This window comes from Meriones unguiculatus, chromosome 17, assembly GCF_030254825.1.
Source record: "Meriones unguiculatus strain TT.TT164.6M chromosome 17, Bangor_MerUng_6.1, whole genome shotgun sequence".
Lineage (NCBI taxonomy): Eukaryota > Metazoa > Chordata > Mammalia > Rodentia > Muridae > Meriones > Meriones unguiculatus.
The window spans coordinates 65,161,328-65,181,951 of record NC_083364.1 but is presented as its reverse complement, the minus strand read 5'-3'; the positions used below and the strand labels follow the sequence as shown (position 1 = coordinate 65,181,951).

Here is a 20,624-nt window from a genome sequence, read left to right as displayed (position 1 = left end):
AATTTTTTAGGACGCAGTTAATTAAATTTCTTCTTTAAAGAATTGATCCGGAACACTGTCTAAAGCAGTCCAGCACTGTTTATGAACTGACTCTCCCAACTCCAAAAGAGATGTTTTTTTCCTAAATATTATCACTAGCAAATCATAACCAAACATGATGTTGCCTAATTTAGAACCGAACATGTGGCTACACTCAAAGCTAAGTAGTACGTCCTGGACATTCAAAGATATTTAGAAACTTAATGGAGTGAGGAGTTTCTCAAATATTCTTGGTATTATTGGAGGAAGGATTCTATTCTCTCCATGTGGATTATTTTTAGTGGCTCTCACATTCACTTTGCTAACTTTAGGCTCAGACAAATTCTTAGGACATAAAGCACATATTTTCAGATATATATATATATATATAAAACAAGCAAATACTGCATTTCAAACTTGAACACAGAGCTAATCATCTGCTTCAGAATTTGAGCATGTTATGTTTCAAGGACAGTAGATGTTTAAAAATGCAAAAAACATGTGGATGCGGTAGAAAGTCATTTATTTTGTGGTTAAAACGAAGGGTAGACAAATATTCCAAGAGCAGTGTACCTCCTGCGTGAAGCACAAGAACACACTGAACATCACCAGGTGAGCACTGCAGTCATTCTCACAGCTTTGAGGGACAAAATATGACCTCTCCAGGGAAGTCTTGCTGGACATGAAATGGCAGTCATAGAGCGTTCTCCTGCCGAGCTAAAGAGAAAAGAAAATGACAGAAATATTTGTCCCAAACTATGCTAACATTATATGCTTGTGTGAATATGTAGAAGACTGTGAATGCAACACTTTACAAAAGAGAAGGGCTACTATAGACAGCTTCATCTGTTCTGGTTTTCATAATTTCTTACACAGAAAGTTTCTAATATATAGTTTCATCAACTTCAAAAGATTTTTTTTAATGTAGCCTTTGGCAAACAGCAAACTCTTGCCTATGAAGACTTGTACTTAGAAACCTTACGCTTACCCAACAGACTTCCTAAGCCATGGTTCACAGTAAGTTGCTTAGGATTTCATTCAGACATCAGGTGGTTTCAATTAATGAACACTTTTTATTAAAGCATGAATTTGAACCCCAATTGAGAAAATGACAAGCACCATTTCAACTTCACGGATGTACGCAACAAACATTTCCGAGCCAGTGGTTCTCAGCCTTCCTAATGCTACACCCTTCTAATACAGCTCCTCAGATTATGATGAACCTCATGAAAGTATTGCATTGCTACTTTTTCACTGTAATTTTGCTACTGTTATGAATCTTAGTGTAAATATTTGATATGAAGGATATATGATATCACATGTTGAGAACCAATGATTTGCCCTTTTGTTTTTCTCCTTTTTCTTGCTCCATTCAGGCTTTGAGATATAATTATAAATTTTGACTACAGTTTCCAGACTTCATAACTACTCTGAAATTTTTAAAATTCAATAGCTAACACTTCTGGGTGTTGAAGAAATTTAGGACTCAGACACCCAAATATTGCTTCCGTTGATTCCATTCTAATGGCAACCATTTATGTTCAATGCACTATATCTTAGACTGTTTCTCTAAGCAATACTTATTTAGTTGAGAAAATAACTTTTTTTTCATTATTATAGAGTTCAATGAAATATTTTTGTCTTCTAAATACATTTTAATATATATTTCATATGAGTTTTGTTATTATTTTTTAATTAAATTTTTATTTTTTTATATTAGTTACAGTTTGTTTACTTGGTATCCCAGCTGTGGCTCCCTCCGTCATTCCCTCCCAATCCTACCCTCCCTCCTTCGTCTCCTCCCTGCCCCTCTCTAAGTCCACTGATAAGGGAGGTCCTCCTCCCCTTCCATTTGACCCTTATCAGGTATCTTCAGGACTGGCTGCAATGTCCTCCTCTGTGGCCTAGCAAGGCTGCTTTTCCCTCAGGGATAGGACTGGGGGAGTCAAAGAGCCAGCCATTGAGTTCATGTCAGAGACAGTCCCTGTTCCCCTTACTAGGAATATCCACTTGGATATTCAGATGACATGGGCTACATCTGGGTAGAGGTTCTAGGTTATATCCATGCATGGTCCTTGGTTGGGGAAACAGTTTCAGAAAAGACGCCTGTACCCAGATATATTTGGTCCTTGTGGTATTTTGTTATTTTTTATTTAATTTAATTTTGTGTACATTAGTGTGACGGTGTCAGATCCCTTGGAATTGGTGTTACAGACAGTTGTGAGCTGCCATGTGGGTTCTGGGAATTGAACTCAGGTCCATTTGGAAGAGTAGACAGTGCTCTTAACCACTGAGCTGTCTTTCCAGCCCCTGAGTTTTGTTATTTTTAACATAGAATGTTGTAGAAATCTTATATTTAAAAAGAACTGGGCACAAAATATGTCCTGGTAATATTCCTGCCTTGAAGATGGAGTATTTACAATCAGTTAAAAGCCATATTAATAAGAAAAATAATGTACAACAGTCAGATGTGTTGGCATTTGTTTGCACTAGGAGGCTGGGGGAAAAGGATGGTTAAGTTTGAGGATACCTGGGGGAAATGTTATAGATTACCTTTGTTTATCATTTCACTTTTCATGGTTTCAGTAGCCTGACATTAACTGTGGCTTGAAATATTAATGGAAAATTCCAGAAATAAACAATTCATAAGCGTTGAATCATTCATGGTTCTGAGTAGTGAGACAAAATACCGTGATATCCCTCTCTGAGCCACCTGGGATTTGAATCATTTCTTTGTACACTATCTTTACACTAACCATTCCACCAGTTTCTTAGTTACATAGTAAAGTGGATTGTTTGAGTATTCAATATTACTAATGTATTATTTTTCCTGCTTTATAAATTATGGCTATATGATAGTATTGTGTGTGGTTTAGATGCCAACTGAGAAGATCAATCAAGACAGCTGGTGTAAATGCTAACAGAAGAACACAGAATTGTCATTAAAACTTTTTAATTAAGACAATTCAGCCAGTCCAGATGAGACCTTATAGACTAAAGTCAGATAAAAGGGGAGGAGGACATCCCCTATCAGTGGACTAGGGGAGGGGCATAGGGGGAGAAGTGGGATGGAGGGTGGGATTGGGAAGAGATGCAGTAGGGGACCACAGCCATGATACAAAGTGAATAAATTGTAATAGATGATAATAATAAAAAAATTCTTTGTTGCTGTAAAAAAAATTGTTGAAATAAAGAACAGCAAGTAATATAACAGTAGCTATACTGTAGCCTTAAAGGGACAGTTAACTAATAAAGGAATATTTATCTATCCTAGTGTGAACTGTATTGTGAAATGGTTTTGAGCACAGTAGTTCTCCACTGTCAGCTATTGAAAAACAGAAATGCCTCGGCTTTTCTCTTAGAGCTTATTATCCCGTAAAGATTAGGAATTACTTTACAGTTGAAATTCTGAGATTTTGAAGCATCAAAGAGTGCACATTTCACTTGTTTTGTAAGCTAACAGCTCATCAGAATAAACAGAAATAGAAGTTCTGGAAATTTTGAGATGAAAAGCATTGACTCCAATATGGGAAAAATGATAAGATTTGACCTATAGCTGGAAAATTAGAATTGGATTTAAAGAAAATATGCCAGCCTTCAGAAGATGGAGATGATGGCTAGCCAGGAAAATATAAAATGAAGTACAACTCTACCACTGTAAATAGGGCACACCAAACAAACAGTAATGTGTATGACCAAAGGGGGAATTCCCAAGAATGACCTGTTTCCTGGAAGTTGAGGTGGGGTGGATTGATGGAGAGCTTTCAGTTATGAAAGATCATGCTAAATAAAACCCAGAAGTGTTTCTGGAATTAATAGAAATGTTCACATCTGAAAAATACTGCAAAGAAGTATCCTTAAGTGGGCATTGTAATGAATGGTAAAGAAAACTAAAGGAGTAATGATTTGAAAGGCATGTCTGACTGAAAAAGAAAAATCTTTCAACCATTACTGCACAACATTTTCCCACAGAGATAATTTTTAAAAGTCTTGGCTCACTTAGACAAGAAATACTGAGCCTTTTTTGTTGTTGTTGTTATTACTTTAACTTGCACAAACTCTGGCCTGACCACAGAGATACCTCAGAGGTTCATTAGAAATTCCCAAACCCAGAAAAAAGGAAGGGCCTAATAAAAACAAACACACCAAACCAGATCTTTTGGGAGTTTAATTTTGAAGTTTTGACTTCCTGACTCTAAGGAGGGCTGTATTTTAGTTTCAGAATTACAGTCCATGCAGCTTAAGGAGCACGAGAGTTCAAATAATGGACCAGTCCCTATCTGTCAGCAGACTTGGCATACTCCAGTGTTCATCTTAAGTCTCAGACAAGTCCTCTCTCTTACATAATCATTTCACACAGGAATATTTTATTTCCAGGCAAATACTTTTGGAACAACCAGTTATAACTCATTTTTCTGTTATTTCAGTACAGGGATCCAAAGCATAGGTCACATTTACTATGAAACTGTTGACTTCCTTCTACAAATAAAGGAAGAAAAAAATCTTTGAGAAAGAATGCTTTTCCCCCTTTAGGCTGGGACCCACGTGTAAACTATTACGTTTTTTTTTTAATTCTTTATTAATCACACTTTATTCACTTTATATCCCCCCTGTGGTTCCCTCCCTCCTCCTGCCCCAATCTCTCCCTTCCTCCACCCTCTGCATGCATGTCCCTCCCCAAGTCCACTGATAGGGGAGGACTTCTTTTCCTTCCTTCTGATCCTAGTCAATTAGGTCTCATCAGGAGTGGCTGCATTGTCTTCTTCTGTGGCCTGGTAATGCTGCTTCCCCCTCAGTGGGAGGTAATTAAAGAGCAGGCCAATCAGTTCATGTCAGAGACAGTCCCTGTTCCTATTACAATGGAACCCACTTGGATATTGAACTGCCATGGTCTTAGGTTATCTCCATGCATAGTCTTTGGTTGGAGTATCAGTCTCAGGAAAGACCTCTGTGCTCAGACTATTTGGTTGCTCTCCTTGTGGAGTTCCTGTCCTCACCAGATCTTACTGTTTCCCACTTCTTTCCTAAGATTCCCTGCACTCTGTCCAAAGGTTGACCATAAGTCTCAGCATCTGCACTGATAGTCTGCAGGGCAGAGCCTTTCAGAGGCCCTCTGTGTCAGGCTCCTGACTTGTTCCCTCTCTTCTCCTTCTTCTGATGTCCATCTTCTTTGCCTTTCTGGATAGGAATTGAGCATTTTAGCAAGTGTCCTCCCTCTTGATTATCTGCCTTTCTGCAATATGCTTGAATTCAATGTTGTATGTCGATGCTTCAAAAGCATCTCTTTGCTATTGACCGGACGTGGGAAAAAGTATCCAGAGAATTGGTCAACCTCAAACTTCCGTAAACTTATGTCTCTTCAAAACACTCATTGAAAAACACTTTGATAAGAACATGCTACCAGAAACTGAAGGAAAAAAGTATTTGTCCAGTCACCTTTCATTTCATCACAATAGCTATCATTTTCATGACGAATGAACTAAAAGAGCCTTGTACAAATCCACAGTGGCAAAAATTAAGAATTTATTACTACTCACTAATATGTAAATCCCGGAGACCTTCCATGAAAGACAATTAGTTGTGTGATGTATGAACCTGGCCTTCTGTACCAACCTTACTTCGTTTTACTTGTGTTTTATTCTTTAAAAAAGGTGAATATAGTAAAAAAATATTAGTCAAGGATATTATTGTTGTAATGTATTTCTCCTGTTTTGTTTTATTAAGGACTCACCTACTAGTTGTACCCTATAACAGCAAAGCTAAGAATCATATATTACCTTCCTTACAAATACCAGTGAAAGAGTTTTCTATATCTAGACATATTGTGTAGTAATGAAAAATTATTATCTTCACTTATTTCAAAATTTTCTCTCTGACTGTCTTTATTTTCTCTCAGTACACTATTTACTAATAGCTGTCTGCATAAAAGCTTTTTAAACTTCTCAGTATCCGATCTATTCTCTTAAATGAAAGAATAACCTTAGTTATCTTTTGTTTGGAGTACGTTAAAGACAGAGTTAAGACCCTATGCAAACTTATGAATATGTTCCCCAGGAACTACTAGTTCAACTAGGAAACATTGTTTTGTTTTCATTTATTATAATTTATTCATTTTGTATCCTAGCTGTGCCCCCTTCCCTTGTGTCCCATCAATCTCACCCTCCTTCCCTCTTCTTATGCTACTCCCTTAGTCCACTGATAAGAGAGGTCCTCTCCTTCTATCTGACTCTAGTCTACAGGACTCATCAAGACTGGTTGCATAGTCTTCCTTCACAGGAAATAGATAACCTCACAACAAAAATCAAAAGAAAACAAGCACACAAACACACTATCACCAACTCCACAATGTATTCTTTATTCATTACTATCTACCAACATCAATTGACTCAACTTCTCGAATAAAAAGATACAGACTTATTGAATGGTTGCAGAAACCAAGATCCAACATTTTTTTAACTTTAATTTTAATTTTATTTTTTTCTTCATATATATTAGTTTATTTACTTTACATCTCAAGGGTGCCCCCTCCTTTCCCTCCTCCCAGTTCTCCCACTTTCCCTTTTTCTTACTTCTCCTCTCCCGTTCTCCCCTAGAAAAGGGGAGCACCCTCTCCTGAATTAACTTACTCCAGAACATCAGTTCACATCAGGACTGAACACATCTTCATCTCCTGAGGCCAAGCAAGGTAGCACTGCCAGAGGGAAGTGATCCAAAAGAGGCAACAATGTCTGAGTAGAAACAGTACTCCCCACCCCCTATTAGCCAGGCACCCTAGATGAAGACAGACCAGGTCCTTGTTGTAGAAAAACATGTACTAGAGATAGAACCTTGGACTTTGTGTCTGTGAGGCTGACACTCTACCACCGAATAACTTCATCCTTATTTCCCAACATTTCTTCAGTTTTAGTTTAGTTTTTTTTTTTCTCTCCCCTTTCTTTTTTTCTGAAATACAGCAATTGTCCTCATTCTTCTAAAGGACGGTTTTGAAAAACAAAGGAATCAGATGAAAATTAGTCAAACCTATTCAGTAATATAGATTGCAGTACTCTATTATTTTCACAGAAGAATTAATGAACTTCTGAATTTGTAAATTAGCAACTAAAAGAAGTCACCATTCTTACCTGAAAACCAAAGGAATATGTTTAAATCACGTTTTCATTATCATTATAAATTGTTTTGGAGCATAGTAGGTATAGATGAATTATAGTTTAACATGTGGACTAAAAGTACTGTAAGAAACTTTTCAAAAACTTTTATAAAAGGTAGTGCTCATAGAATTTGTCTTCCCGCATTATTGTGTAATGTCTGACCATTATTTACAAGGAGAGAGAAAAACACTTTATGTAAATTATTTATTAATACTGAAATATTAATGAACATTGCCTAAGAGTAATGGGCTTTCAGCTGGTGAACTGGGCTGAACTGGGCTGCAATGCAGCCAGCCGAAGGGGCGTGCATTTAGAGAGCTGAACAAATGGCTTAACAGGGGCCTAAAAGCGGCAATCAGAAAAGGTCCATTTAACATAGAGATGGCACAAGCTTGGAGCAATTGCCTCGACCTAAGTAAGTGTGGGATTACAAAAGGCTATTTATTACCGTCCAAAGGGGCCCTGCAGCTTGCTCAAAAACCTTTGAAGAAATTCAACAGTTACAAAGTCTTGTTCACTTCAGAAGCCGTAAAACTTGGGCAGGCCCTTCAAAACCGCCTACAAGTGCGTTCATTACAAAAGGTTAATACAATCCTCATCACAGCTTTGTCTGGACCTGGACCATTCTCTCTCTCTGCTATGTACAATGAGCAATACTCGATCTAGTTACTTTTCAAAACTACGTGACATGTACTTTAATCTTTATGAAATATAATGTAGCTTCATGATGACACGGAATTAAATGTAAGGCTTCTGTGTTTAAATGAAGAGTTTCAACATTAACTTCTTTTCATGATGACACGGAATTAAATGTAAGGCTTCTGTGTTTAAATGAAGAGTTTCAACATTAACTTCTTTTCATGATGACACGGAATTAAATGTAAGGCTTCTGTGTTTAAATGAAGAGTTTCAACATTAACTTCTTTGAAATGCTGTGTAAGCAGGTAGTGAAAGTTGCTGTGTTAAAAGGTTTTCTTCGGCAGAGAAAGGAGAGAAATTCCTCCATTATTTGTATAAGAATTAAATGTAGTTCCAAGGATATTTCAGGCTATATTTTTTTATTAGTAGTTGTATTAAAAATTCATTTTTTATATGTTTAGGCATAAGTAAAAAGAAAATAAATTATGGGTCAAATTTTCAATATAGCTGTTACTAATTTCTGCTACAAGTATTGACTATGTTTTATCAATAATAATGAAAATAGCATGTTTTTCTTGAAATCAATGTCAGAGCAGCAAAAGTAAGGGAGGAAGCCAATTTGCCAATTAAAACAGAATATTGAATAGATGAAGAGTAGGCCTGAAAGGCAAATGACTTTAATTGATATAAAATGATAACTATATCTTTGTAAAATTTTATTTACTTAATCTCTTTACAGCCTGATTCCTGCCACCTCCCTCCTCTCCTCCCAGTCCTGCCCTCATGCCCCCACATTGCCTCCTCTCCTTCATCTCTGAGAAGGAAGGGTCCCTAAGGGGTCTAGGCACGTCAAGTCACAGCAGTACTAAGCACATCTCCTGCTAAGAGGCCAGACAAGGCAGCTCACGAGGGGAAAGGATCCCAAGGCAGGCCATAGGGTCAGAGACAACCCTTACCTCCGTTGAGGGACCCATAAAATCCAAGCTGCACATCTGCTACATATGTGTAGGGGGGTCTAGTTCCCGCTCGTGCAAGCTCTTCGGTTGGTGGTTCAGACTCTGTGTGCCTTATGGGCCAGGTTAGTTTACTCTGTAGGTCTTCATGTAGTGTCTTTGACCTCTGGCTCTCTTTATCCTTCTTTGTACTCTTTCACAGAACTCCCTGAGCCTATTGTTTGGCTGTAGGTCTCTGCAGCCTCTCAGAAATCAGTTATACTAAGCTTGTGTCTGCAAGCATAGCAGACATAGTGTGAGGGTTGGCCCTCTCACATGGGGTGGGTTTTAAGTTGGGCTAGTCCTTGGCTTTCCATTTTCTCAATCACTGCTCCAAATTTTGGGTCTAAGGTATTTTGTTTGTTTGTTACAATTTGTATCCCAGCTGTAACCCCCCTCCCTTGTTCCCTTCCTCTACTCCTCCCATACCTCTCCCCCAGTCCACTGATAGAGGAGGTCATCCTCCCCTTCCCTCTGACCCTAGCCTATCAGGTCTCATCAGGACTGGCTGCATTGTCTTCCTATGTGGTCTGGTAAGGCTGCCCCCCAAACTCCCTCAGGGAGAAGTGATCAAAGAGCCAGTCACTGAGTTCTTGTCAGAAACAGCCCTGGATCTAAGGTTTTATTGGTGGGTTTGTGTTACTCTCTCTCCCCTGAAAGTCCCACCTGACTACATGAGGTGACTAGTTCGGGCTCCATGTCTGCCTGCAGTTAGGGATCTCAGCTAAGGTCACTCCCATAGAATCCCAGGGACCTTCCCTGTTCCAGAGATGCTCCTCCACCAATTTCCATTCTCTATCCAAGTCCTCCTCACCCCACACAGCCCAATCATCACACCTATTCTCCTAAAACCTGATCCCAGCCCTCCTTACTATCCCACCCCCTCTCCCACACAGAGATAACTTAAGATCTTTTTTAATTCTGTTTTTACAGTTTATTCATTTTATATACTGATTGTAGCTCCCTCCATTTCTTCTCAGGCCCACCCTTTCCTCCTCCTTTCCCCATTCCCCTTTCCTTAATCCACTGAAATAGGGAGTCCACCCTCACTATTATTTAACTTTAGCCTATCAAGTTTCAGGACTCCATGGAGTCTCTTTCTCCATGAGCTTGCAGGGCTGCCCCACCAGGGAAAAAAATCATCAAAAAACAGGCAACTCAGTTCACTTCAGACACTTGTCTATTCTCCCCTTACTAGGGAACTCACATGGAGACTGAGCTGCCTATGGGCTACATGAGAAGGGCATCTAGGTCCTCTCTGTGCATGGTCCTTGGTTGGGCATCTGTCTCTGCATGCCACCTGGGCCCAGATTTGTTGACTATTTCTTAATGAGGAAAAATAAAAAAATAAAAATAAGAAAATCAAATGATGCTTTCATCTAAATAGTAAAACCTATATTTTTCCTTAGAAAAATAAAATAAAAAAGAGGAAACAAAGAAAATACAACTTTGTTGCCAGATCACTTGGTATAACAATGCTTTCATTAGAACAAAATTTAATATTGGGATCTTACAAACAAGAGAAAAAGGAGGGCAGAAATGGATTGCAACAGATGCTAACTGAAGTGGGATAAATGACAAATAGTGAAGGAAATCTTTATTTACAGGGAAGAAATAAACATAAGAGCTGCCTATAGATGGGAACAGTTTAGATGAGTCATTGAATATGAAAATTGTCCTGTAGTGACTACAGAAAGATCTAATTAAAAACCAATAGGGAACCAAGTGATAGTCACTTTCATAGAAAGACAAAAAGATAGTCTTTAAGTAGTGTTTGATTTTGTAAACTTCGCTAAGAATTTATGCTTCTTTTTTATCATTTACTAGTATAATTGTGATGTGTTGTAACATCTAACACAGCTAAACAAACCAGGTTATAACAACTACAACTCTAATGAAGCAAGTGAAAGATCTATATGAAAACAACAACAACAACAAAAACCCTCAGGTTTCTGAGAAAAGAAATTGAAGAAATCAGAAGATGTAAAGATCTCCCATACTCATGGATTGGTAGGATTAACAGATGATTACCAATAGCCATCTTATCAAAAGCAATCAACAGATGCAATGGAATTCTCTGCAAAATACCATCACAAATCTTTACAGACCTTGAAAAAAGCAATTTTGAATTTCTTATGGAAAAACAAAAACAAAAGCAAAAAAATCCAGAATAGCTAAAACAACCCTGTACAATAAAAGATCTTCTGGAGGTATCTCTATCCCTGATATCAAGTTGTACCATAGAGCAAGAGTAATAAAAATGGCATAGAAGGAGACTGGTAGATCAATGGAATCAAATCAAAGACCTAGAACTAAACCTGCACACCTATGGATACTTGATTTTTGTCAAGTAAGCCAAAACCATACAATGGAAAAAACAAAACAAAACAAAGCATCTTCAACAAATGGTGCTGGTCTAACTGTATCTACAAGTAGAAAAATGCAAATAGGCCCATATTTTTCACCCCCCCACAAAAATAAATCCAAGTAGATCAATGACCTTAACATAAAACCAGACACACTAAATCTGTTAGAAGAAAAAGTGAGGAAGAGTCTTGCTTCATTGACAAGAGGAGACAACTTCATGAAGAGAACACCAACAGCACAGGCTCTAAGATCAAAAATTAATAAACAGGACCTCAAGAAATTGTAAAACAAAGAACACTGTCAACAGAACAAAATGACAACCCACATACTGGGAAAAGGTCTTCACCAACTCTATATCTGATAGGTGACTAATATCCAGGATATATAAAGAACTCAAGAAGTTAAACACCAACAAACCAAGTAATCCAATTAAAAACGGGGTACAGAGCTAAACTAAGAATTCTTAACAGAGGAATATTGAATGATAGAGAAACACTTAAAGAAATGCTCAATTTCCTTAATCAACAGGGAGATGCAAATCAAAACGACTTTGAGGTTCCACCTCAGGCTCATGAGAATGGCTAAGATAAAAAACTTCCATGGTAGCTCAGTATCCAAGTGGGTTCCCTAATAAGGGGGATAGGAATTGTTTCTTACATGAACTCATGAGCTTCTCCTCCCCCCTGAGGGAGGAGCAGCCTTGCTAGGGCACAGATAAGGACATTGCAACCATCCTGAAGATAGCTGATAAGATAGGGCCAGACTGAAGAAGAGGAGGACACCCCCTCTCAGTGAACTTGGAAGGGGGCAGGGAGGAGATGAGGGAAGAAGGGGAGGATTGGGAGGGAAAGAGGGAGAGGGCTACAGTTGGGATACAAGTGAATGTATAAAATTATTTAAAAATTTATATATATATATATATATATATATATATATATATATATATATATATAAAACCCTCAAGTGATCAAGTGAGAACATAGGCTGGAGAGATTGTGAAGAAAGGGGGAACCCTCCTCCATTGTCAGTGGGAATGTAAACTTGTACAAACATTTTGGAAATCAATCTGGGGTGCTTTCTCAGAAAATTAGGAATAGTGCTACCTCAATATCTGGTCATACCACTCCTGAGCATTTACCCAAAAGATCCTCAACCATTCAAGGACATTTGCTCAGCTATGCTCATAACAGCTTTATTCATAATAGCCAGAATCTTGAAACAACTTAGATGTCCCTCAACGTAGGAATGGATAAAGAAACTGTGGTACATTTACCCAATGGGATATTGAGCAATTAAAAATAAAGAAATCATGAAAGCTAGAAAAAATCATCCAGAGTGAGGTATTCCAGAAGTAGAAAGACACACATGGTATATACTCACTTACAAGTGGATATTAGACATATAATATAGGATAAACATAATAAAATCTATAGTCCTAATGAAGCTAAACAAGGAGGACCCTAGGGAAGATACTAAATCATCATTCAGAAGGGCAAACAGATAGACATCTGAAGTGGGAGGAGCCACCCTATCACAGATGGCCTATGAAAGACTCTTTCCAGCAGGTTATGGAAGCAGATTCTGAGACTTCATAGCCAAACTTTGGGCAGAGTGCAGGGAATCTTATGGAAAAGGGGGGCTATAGAAAGACATGGAGGGGATAAGAGCTCCACAAGGAGGCCAACAGAACCAAAAAATCTTGGCTCAGATGGGCCTGCAGATACTGATGAATGAACCAAGTACAATGCATGGAGAGGACCTAGACCCCCTGATCAGATGTAGCCCATGGGCAGCTCAGTCTCCATGTGGGTAACCTAGTAAAGGGAGCAGGGCAGTCACTGCCATGAACTCTGTTGCCTGCTCTTTGATCACCTCACACTGGTGAGGTGCCTTTACTAGACCACAGAAAAAAGAGGATCCTGACAGTTCTGATGAAACGTGATAGGCTAGGGTCAGACAGTAGGGGAGGAGGACCTCCCTATCAGTGGACTAGAGTGGGATATGGTCGGAAATGGGAAGGAGGGTAGGACAGGGAAGAGATGTGGGAAGGGGCTACAGCAGGGATACAAAGTGAATACATTGTAAATAATAATAATAATAATAATAATAATAATAATAATAAATGAGCAGGGAGGAGATGAGGGAGGAGGGTGGGGTTGGGAGGGAATGAGAAAGGGGGCTACCGCTGGGATATAAAGTAAATAACCTAATTAATATAAAATTTTTAATTAAAAAAATAAAAAACCAAAATAATATTAATAATAATAAATGAAAAAGGCTGTTATATAAGTAAACAAACCACCACAACAATAAAAAAACAACAACCAAAAAGCTCTACATTTTTCACCCTTGAACAATATTAGATACTGTTATTTTAAAAGTCAGAAGCAAGTAAAACTAGTCCAGCTATTATTTAACTTTTATTCAAATTACACCCACAGGTAATCAAAGAATGCATCAGAGCAAGTTTCCTTTTAGGTGTTAAGTGAACTAATAAATATAAAAAGAAAGAATAAAATATTACAGTTTTGGAACCCTGAATAAGTAAGACTTCTGGATAAGACTGATGTCATAGAAAGCTAAACATTTGTTAAAAAAATAATAATAAGTAAAAAATGTTTCTTCCTCTGACGTCCATCTTATTTGCCTTTCTGAATAGGGATTGAGCATTTTAGCCAGAGTCCTCCTTACTGATTAGTTTCTTTAGGTGTACAGATTTTATTATGTTTATCCTATGTTATATATCTAATATCAGAAGAGGAACAAAATAGGGAACAAGACAGGAGCCTACCACAGAGGGCTTCTGAAAGGCTCTGCCCTGCAGGGTATCAAAGCAGATGCTAAGACTCATAGCCAAAATTTGGGCATAGTGCAGGGAATCATAGTGCAGGGAAAGAAGGGGGAAATAGAAAGACCTGGAGACCACAGGAGCTCCACAAGGAGAGCAACAGAACCAAAAAGTCTAGACACAGGGGTCTTTTCTGAGACTGATACTCCAACCAAGGACCATTCATAGAGATAATCTGCACAGATGTAACCCATGGCAGTTCAGTGTCTAAGTGGGTTCCATAGTAATGGGAACAGGGACTGTCTCTGACAGGAACTGATTGGCTTGCTCTTTGATCACCTCCCCCTGAAGGGGAAGCAGCCTTACCAGGCCACAGAGGAAGACAATGCAGCCAGTCCTGTTGAGACCTGATAGACTAGGATCAGAAGGAAGGAGAGCAAGACCTCCCCTTGGGGAGGGGCATGGGTGGAGAAAGAGAAGGGAGGGTGGGATTGGAAGGGGATGAGGAAGGGAGCTACAGGGGGGATACAAAGTGAATAAACTGTAATTAATAAAAATAAAAATAAACTCAAATAGACAAAAAAGAAATAAATGAAGTGAAACTTAAAAAACTGTTTTTTCCATAATGAAAGGACTTTAATGGTTAATGAGCTTTTGTTTGGTGTTTATAATGTAGACTGGCATATTCCATTAGCACAGATTGCCTTTGCTCCCAATAAGATGTTTCAGTTGTCTATTGAACCAAAACTTGAAATAAGTACCTGAATAGACAATATGTATTTTTCTTCTTAAAGAATTTTAATGAGATGTCTGTATCATATCTGTTCTACATGTGTTTCTATTTCCATTTCATGATTTGAATAACATATGTAGATTCACCATTAAATAAGATATCACAAAACATTTCTGCATATCTAAAACTTAGCAGTGTCTTTGTATTTCTTATTAAATATTTCTTAAAAATGAAAAACTAAAAGTAGAAGATTATTTTCTGTGTATATATTTTTATTCATGATATTTCTGTTAGTCAGGATCTGTTGTAATATGTTATGTATCATATTTAATGTATAATACCCTAAATATTACTATTACCTATGGATATCATGGGACTCCTTGCACATAATGGATTCCAGTCCACTTCCAGAGTTGCACATGAAAATGTTATCAATGAGCTGAAGAATCTGGCATTAATAACTTTGCAACATTATAACAAATAGGTAGTCCTGATGTTTAGTTCCATGTTTTAATACATCAAGTATATTTCACTGCTTACATTATAGAAGCAGATTGAAAACATCTGCTCACGTGCAGTGTTCCACAAGCAGCAGAAAATTTCAGCTCATTTTCCAGAGGCTTTCATGCATCAGGGCTGCAATCCAGCTGCTGCCGCAGTGCAGGAGACCAGATTAATACTCAAGAGCCTCGGAAATGGAAAAAGGCCTTCTTGCCAAAGAGCAGAGCAATGGTGGACTCCTGTACTTGTTGCCTTCTCTCCGTGTTCTTACTCCCCAACCCACTCACTCAATCTCCACTTTATCTATTTACAGCTCCATCACCTGTCGTGACAATTAAGAAAGATCGGACCTCCAGAAACAGTATCTCTTTATCTTGGCAAGAACCTGAACATCCAAATGGAATTATACTGGACTATGAGGTCAAATACTATGAAAAGGTGGGGAAAGGATATTGCAGAGTTGGGTTGGGCAAGGAAAAAAAAAAGAAAAAAAACCCTTATTACCTCATGAAACACAATCTTGTAAATAACTTGCTTGCTTCTGGTCATGTGACCTCTCTGATCTTTTGGTAGAAGAAACTCAGAAATCATTTTATCAATTACTCTCTATTCTACAACAAATGGTAACATCAGAGATGTGACTTCCAAAGTCAGTTAGTAATGACAACAGTCAGGGTATTTAAGTTGTTTTCATCAAAATCTTTGTTATGCTAACATTTGTTTAGTGGTTCGTCATCCAGCTGAAGCACATCAATTTTTAAAATTATTACATAATATAGGATAAAAATTTAGACATTTAAAATTTTGTATATATATATATATGTATGTATATATATGTATACATACCATATATGTATACATACATATATAATGAACTTACATTAGCAGGCAGACAAAAATTTAAAAACTATTCCCAAATAAATATTTTGAATGTTTTACTAAAACTTTTTCTACAAGATCTATGTTCTTTCATGCTAATTTTGCTAATGGGAATAAACAGGGCCTGGTTCAGAGTATGAGAGCAATGATTCTTCAATGACTGGCTCTTTGGTCTCCCCACCCCCGAAGGGAGGAGCAGTCCTGTTAGGCCACAGAGGAGGGCTTTGCAGCCAGTCCTGAAGATACCTGATAAAACAGGATCAGATGAATGGGGAGGAGGTCCCCCCCTATCAGTGGACTTGGAAAGGGGCACAGTGGAGATGAGGGAGGGAGAGAGGGACTGGGAGGGAATGAGGGATCGGGACACGGCTGGGATACAAAGTTAATAAAATGTAACTGATAAAAAAAATAAAAAATAAAAAAACCCTAAAAAATAAATAAATAAATAAATGAGTAAATTAATGATGTAAAAATAAATCTGCTCTGTTCATTAATGTAGCAGCTCAAATGTCATCTAATCAGTATCGTCAGTTAGTGATTATCTGTAATTAGGGGCTAGGGAGATGGCTTATTTGGTAAACAATTTGTTGTGTAAGCCTAAGGACTAGAGTTCAGATCCCTAATCACCCAGGTATATTACAGGCTGTGCCAGTAATCCCTGCAACACAAGGGAAGTGGATACAGCAGAACACCTTGGGGGTGTTGGACAGGTCATCGAGCCAATCCCTTAGCTCCATGTTAAGTTAGAGACCCTGTCTTATAGATAAGGTGGCAAGCAACCGGGGAAGACAATAAATGCCCAACTTTAGCCTCTGCATGCACACAAGCATGTATACACTCACAGGAACAGAAGATAGGAAGAAGCATCTACATGAACATATTCTAGAAGAAAAATAAACGTCTGTATATATTCATTTTTAAGCAGTATTTGAGGGGAAGAATATTAATATGCCATGCAAACCTCCTGGAGGAAACTGTGCTTGAGAAATATTTCTAGACCTTGGTGTGGAGATACTTCACATATTCACCTCTAATCAATAATAGTGAGCCACATTAAATGTAATGTAGATATAGGTAGATTGAGATAAAAATATATGCTATTAAATAGATTAACTTTTAAAATTATTAATACTAATATAAATATTTCCTATTAGATATTTATGGGATATTTCTCTTCATTTAACTCAGAAGAGTTGTTTTTTGTTTTGTTTTGTTTGTAAGTTTAATCTTGGAATTACTTTGAAGGTTTTTCTTAGCTTTGATTTTGCAAAGAAGGTATTTTCATAAGGATATTAGGCTATGTGAAAGAATACAACCTAATATTTTTTCCTGCTTTCTGTGCAGGAGGAAAAATCATTCCATATAAATTAGGTAGTTTGATCATTTGTACCTAAAGGATGAAATAATTAATGTGATTCACATCTTTTACTTTAAGATAAAATCTTGAAAAATCTACTGTGATAGTATTATGGAGGTTTGATGTTAACATGATTTTTTCCTTACTCCAAAGCAGGAACAAGAGACGAGTTATACCATTTTGAGGGCACGAGGCACAAATGTTACTATCAGTAGCCTCAAGCCAGATACTACTTATGTATTCCAAATCCGAGCCCGGACAGCAGCGGGATATGGAACCAACAGCCGCAAGTTTGAGTTTGAAACTAGTCCGGACTGTATGTATCACTTCAGTTTACTATAAAAAGTGGGGTGTAGCAAAAATTACAAAGTGGCTGATTATTTGTCCTCAACATTAAACAACGTTCATGCACTTGAAGTGTACTGAGAGGATTTTAGCAGATTGCCTGTTCTTGTGTGTGTGGTCTTGTGTTGGTGCAGATGTGTAGCTGTGGCCTCTTCCCTTTTACAAATTTATTTTATTCTAATTTCTGAAATGCTTTGTATTTTCTATTGGCCAGAAACTGTTTCTGAGGAGCAATATTTAATGTGATTGAATGCTGCTAGTGCCTGCCAGTCCAGATATTCTAAGTTCATTGCAAAATCTAATAAACTCCATAAAAGAAGCTTAGTGAGCCATGAGGCTCCTAATTTCATTCTAATTCTTAGTGCATCCAGTACAGAATTTTGCTTAATTAACAACTAACAACTTTAATGTTAGCTTTATTTTAATCCTTATACATCCAATACATATGAACTAGGAAATAGGAGTTTAAAATTTTAAGTATGTGCATATAGTTTCATGTCTACGGATAAACAATTTGAATAGTCTGTCCATTTCACTCAGAGGTGGGTAAAATTTCTCTAAAATGGGCAAACAATTTTCTAGGGACATTATCTTTCTTGAAATACATATGTTTCTTATTTTAAAAATCCTCTGCTATAACAGGATTGTTTAAAGGATAGTGAGCATTACTATGGTGATAATATAAAATGAATGTAAGTGAAATTTATTTGACAGAATGACAAATGACACTGCAATTAATTGAGAGTAAAATTTGAACAAATGTATACTTGAGTTTATGTGTGTGTGTGTGTATGTGTGAGTGCATGTGGACAATGAGGCATACTTAAACAAAATTGTTCATAAGACAAAAGTTGTTAGTGTATTGTGTGGGTAAGATCCTGCTAAACAATGACATTTAATGATATGAGCTATTTTTACAATGGATGAATAGTTGTATTTGTAGTGAATCGGTGTCGTTTTAATTACAATAGAAAAAAACACATAGGCCACAAACAGCTTCACACAGCCAAAGCCACAGTTATGAAAATAGCCCACAGAGATGATCCACAGTCCACACCAGTGAGGCCACGATTATCCTCGAAAGAGACCCAACCCCCAGCACTCTACTGAAGAGAAACCTTGTAATCTGTTCTGACCATTTTAATTTTCCATTTTCTTTGGCACTTGCATTTTCTATTTTCTAAATATTTTTGTCCAACTGTGAAATCACATTATTACTGGTATGGTGATATATTTATGCCTAGGAAGAATGCACAGGACTAATAAAAATGATAAAAATGTTCAAGTCAAAATGATAAAATAAATACTTTATAAGAAACTCTTTGCCAAGTGGTAATGCTGTTTAGCATGGAGAACTCCAGCTTTGTCAAGGTGCTGGGATTTTCTGCCCTTAGATGGCATTTGTTCACAGGGCATCCATTGCCAGTTCTGCTTAAGGAGAGCCATCATCCAGAAAAACCCAAATCTACCTTTAAGAAACTCCCCTTACCCCCTTGTGAGAAAATAGACATGAAGAATGTCCTTTCTAAAGACATGAAGAGCATGATGTAAAATGCCATCGAATCCATGTGAGCAAAGCTTAAAATGAATTGAAAATCCTAGATGAGAACAAAAAAAAATAATTGCAAAACGACTTTAGCAGCTCTAAATCTTTGTGCATTCATGATGCAATACCGCATGGTCCAGTACAAGCCATATTTCAGAGTATTAAAATTCCTTCTCTTGGAAATGATTGCAAGTTATTATTTTAAACTTATAAATGTATATGAGAACAAAATAGCAATTGATATAAACAAAATGATTAAGAAGGTCAGAGTAGCATTGCAGAAGAACCTCCCTCTGTTATGCCTGATACTAGAAAGTGAGTTCTAGGATGTAATACAATGATGCTTTATTGTTTTGAGTTTTTATACCTACCCAGGAAGAAAAAATTTTTTTTTTTTTAGATGAGAGCTACACAAATTCTGAAAGTTAAGTAGATTCGCATTAGAGTCATTTCTACCTGATTCCTTTCTGAATTAATTAACAAATGATGGTTCTCCATATGAAGATGGAAAATAGAGTTTGTTGCTGATGTGAGGCACACAAATCAGCATTTCACGATTTTTCTGTTTTTCAAATTGCTTTTGAAACTGATACAATAATAATTGTATATACTTAGCAAGAACAATATAATGTTTATATGAAAATTAATCTTCTAACTGCATGATTTTGACTTTTATTAGCTGCCTTGAGTGTGAGAGAACATGAAACATTTGTTCCTTGCCTGGCTTACTCCACTTACTACAATGCCCTTCAGCTTCATCTATATGGCTGGAAATTAAAATTACCCTTGCCAATAAATAGACACGTGAGATTCAAAAGAAGATTCTTCCCCTTGCTACTTACTAGAAACTCTACCTGTGTTCACCCAGTAAATTCTGATTTACCCAATGTGTCTCATGGAGTGCGGATTGATAAAAACAGGTCACCATATTTCACATATAGGTATTCAAGTAATGTTGAGAGTAATTTATTATTAGACCACAATTTCATTAATGAAAAATTTCACAAAAATCAGAAGTGTGTCTTTTTGTTTTAAATGAGTGAATTCTTTCAGTTTTAGATTAAACTACATCCCAGTTATAAATCAGTATGTGGGATGAATTTATAATCATTGCCATGTAGCTGTCAGTCATGCTGGTAATGTTTGTGCTCTTATTTCTTTTGCAGCTTTCTCCATCTCTGGTGAGAATAGCCACGTGGTGATGATTGCTATTTCAGCAGCAGTGGCCATCATTGTCCTCACTGTTGTCATTTATGTTTTGATTGGGAGGTGAGTTTACTTAACTGAACTATTGACCTTAGCTGTGGCTTC

At 37.3% G+C, this 20,624-nt stretch overlaps 1 protein-coding gene across 3 annotated transcripts in view; it reads left to right on the top strand.

Annotated features, from left to right (window-relative positions):
* Epha3 (EPH receptor A3) overlaps nucleotides 1–20,624 on the top strand; it is a 361,948-nt gene that overhangs the window by 281,705 nt on the left and 59,619 nt on the right. The window contains exons 6-8 of one of the 3 annotated variants that reach the window (XM_060370614.1): nucleotides 15,500–15,624; nucleotides 17,579–17,738; nucleotides 20,480–20,582. In XM_060370614.1, the coding sequence (XP_060226597.1) occupies nucleotides 15,500–15,624; nucleotides 17,579–17,738; nucleotides 20,480–20,582 (388 nt within the window). Of the gene's footprint in view, nucleotides 1–15,499; nucleotides 15,625–17,575; nucleotides 17,765–20,479; nucleotides 20,583–20,624 lie in introns of those variants that run through there. The other 2 variants (XM_060370613.1, XM_060370615.1) reach the window with 2 other exon arrangements.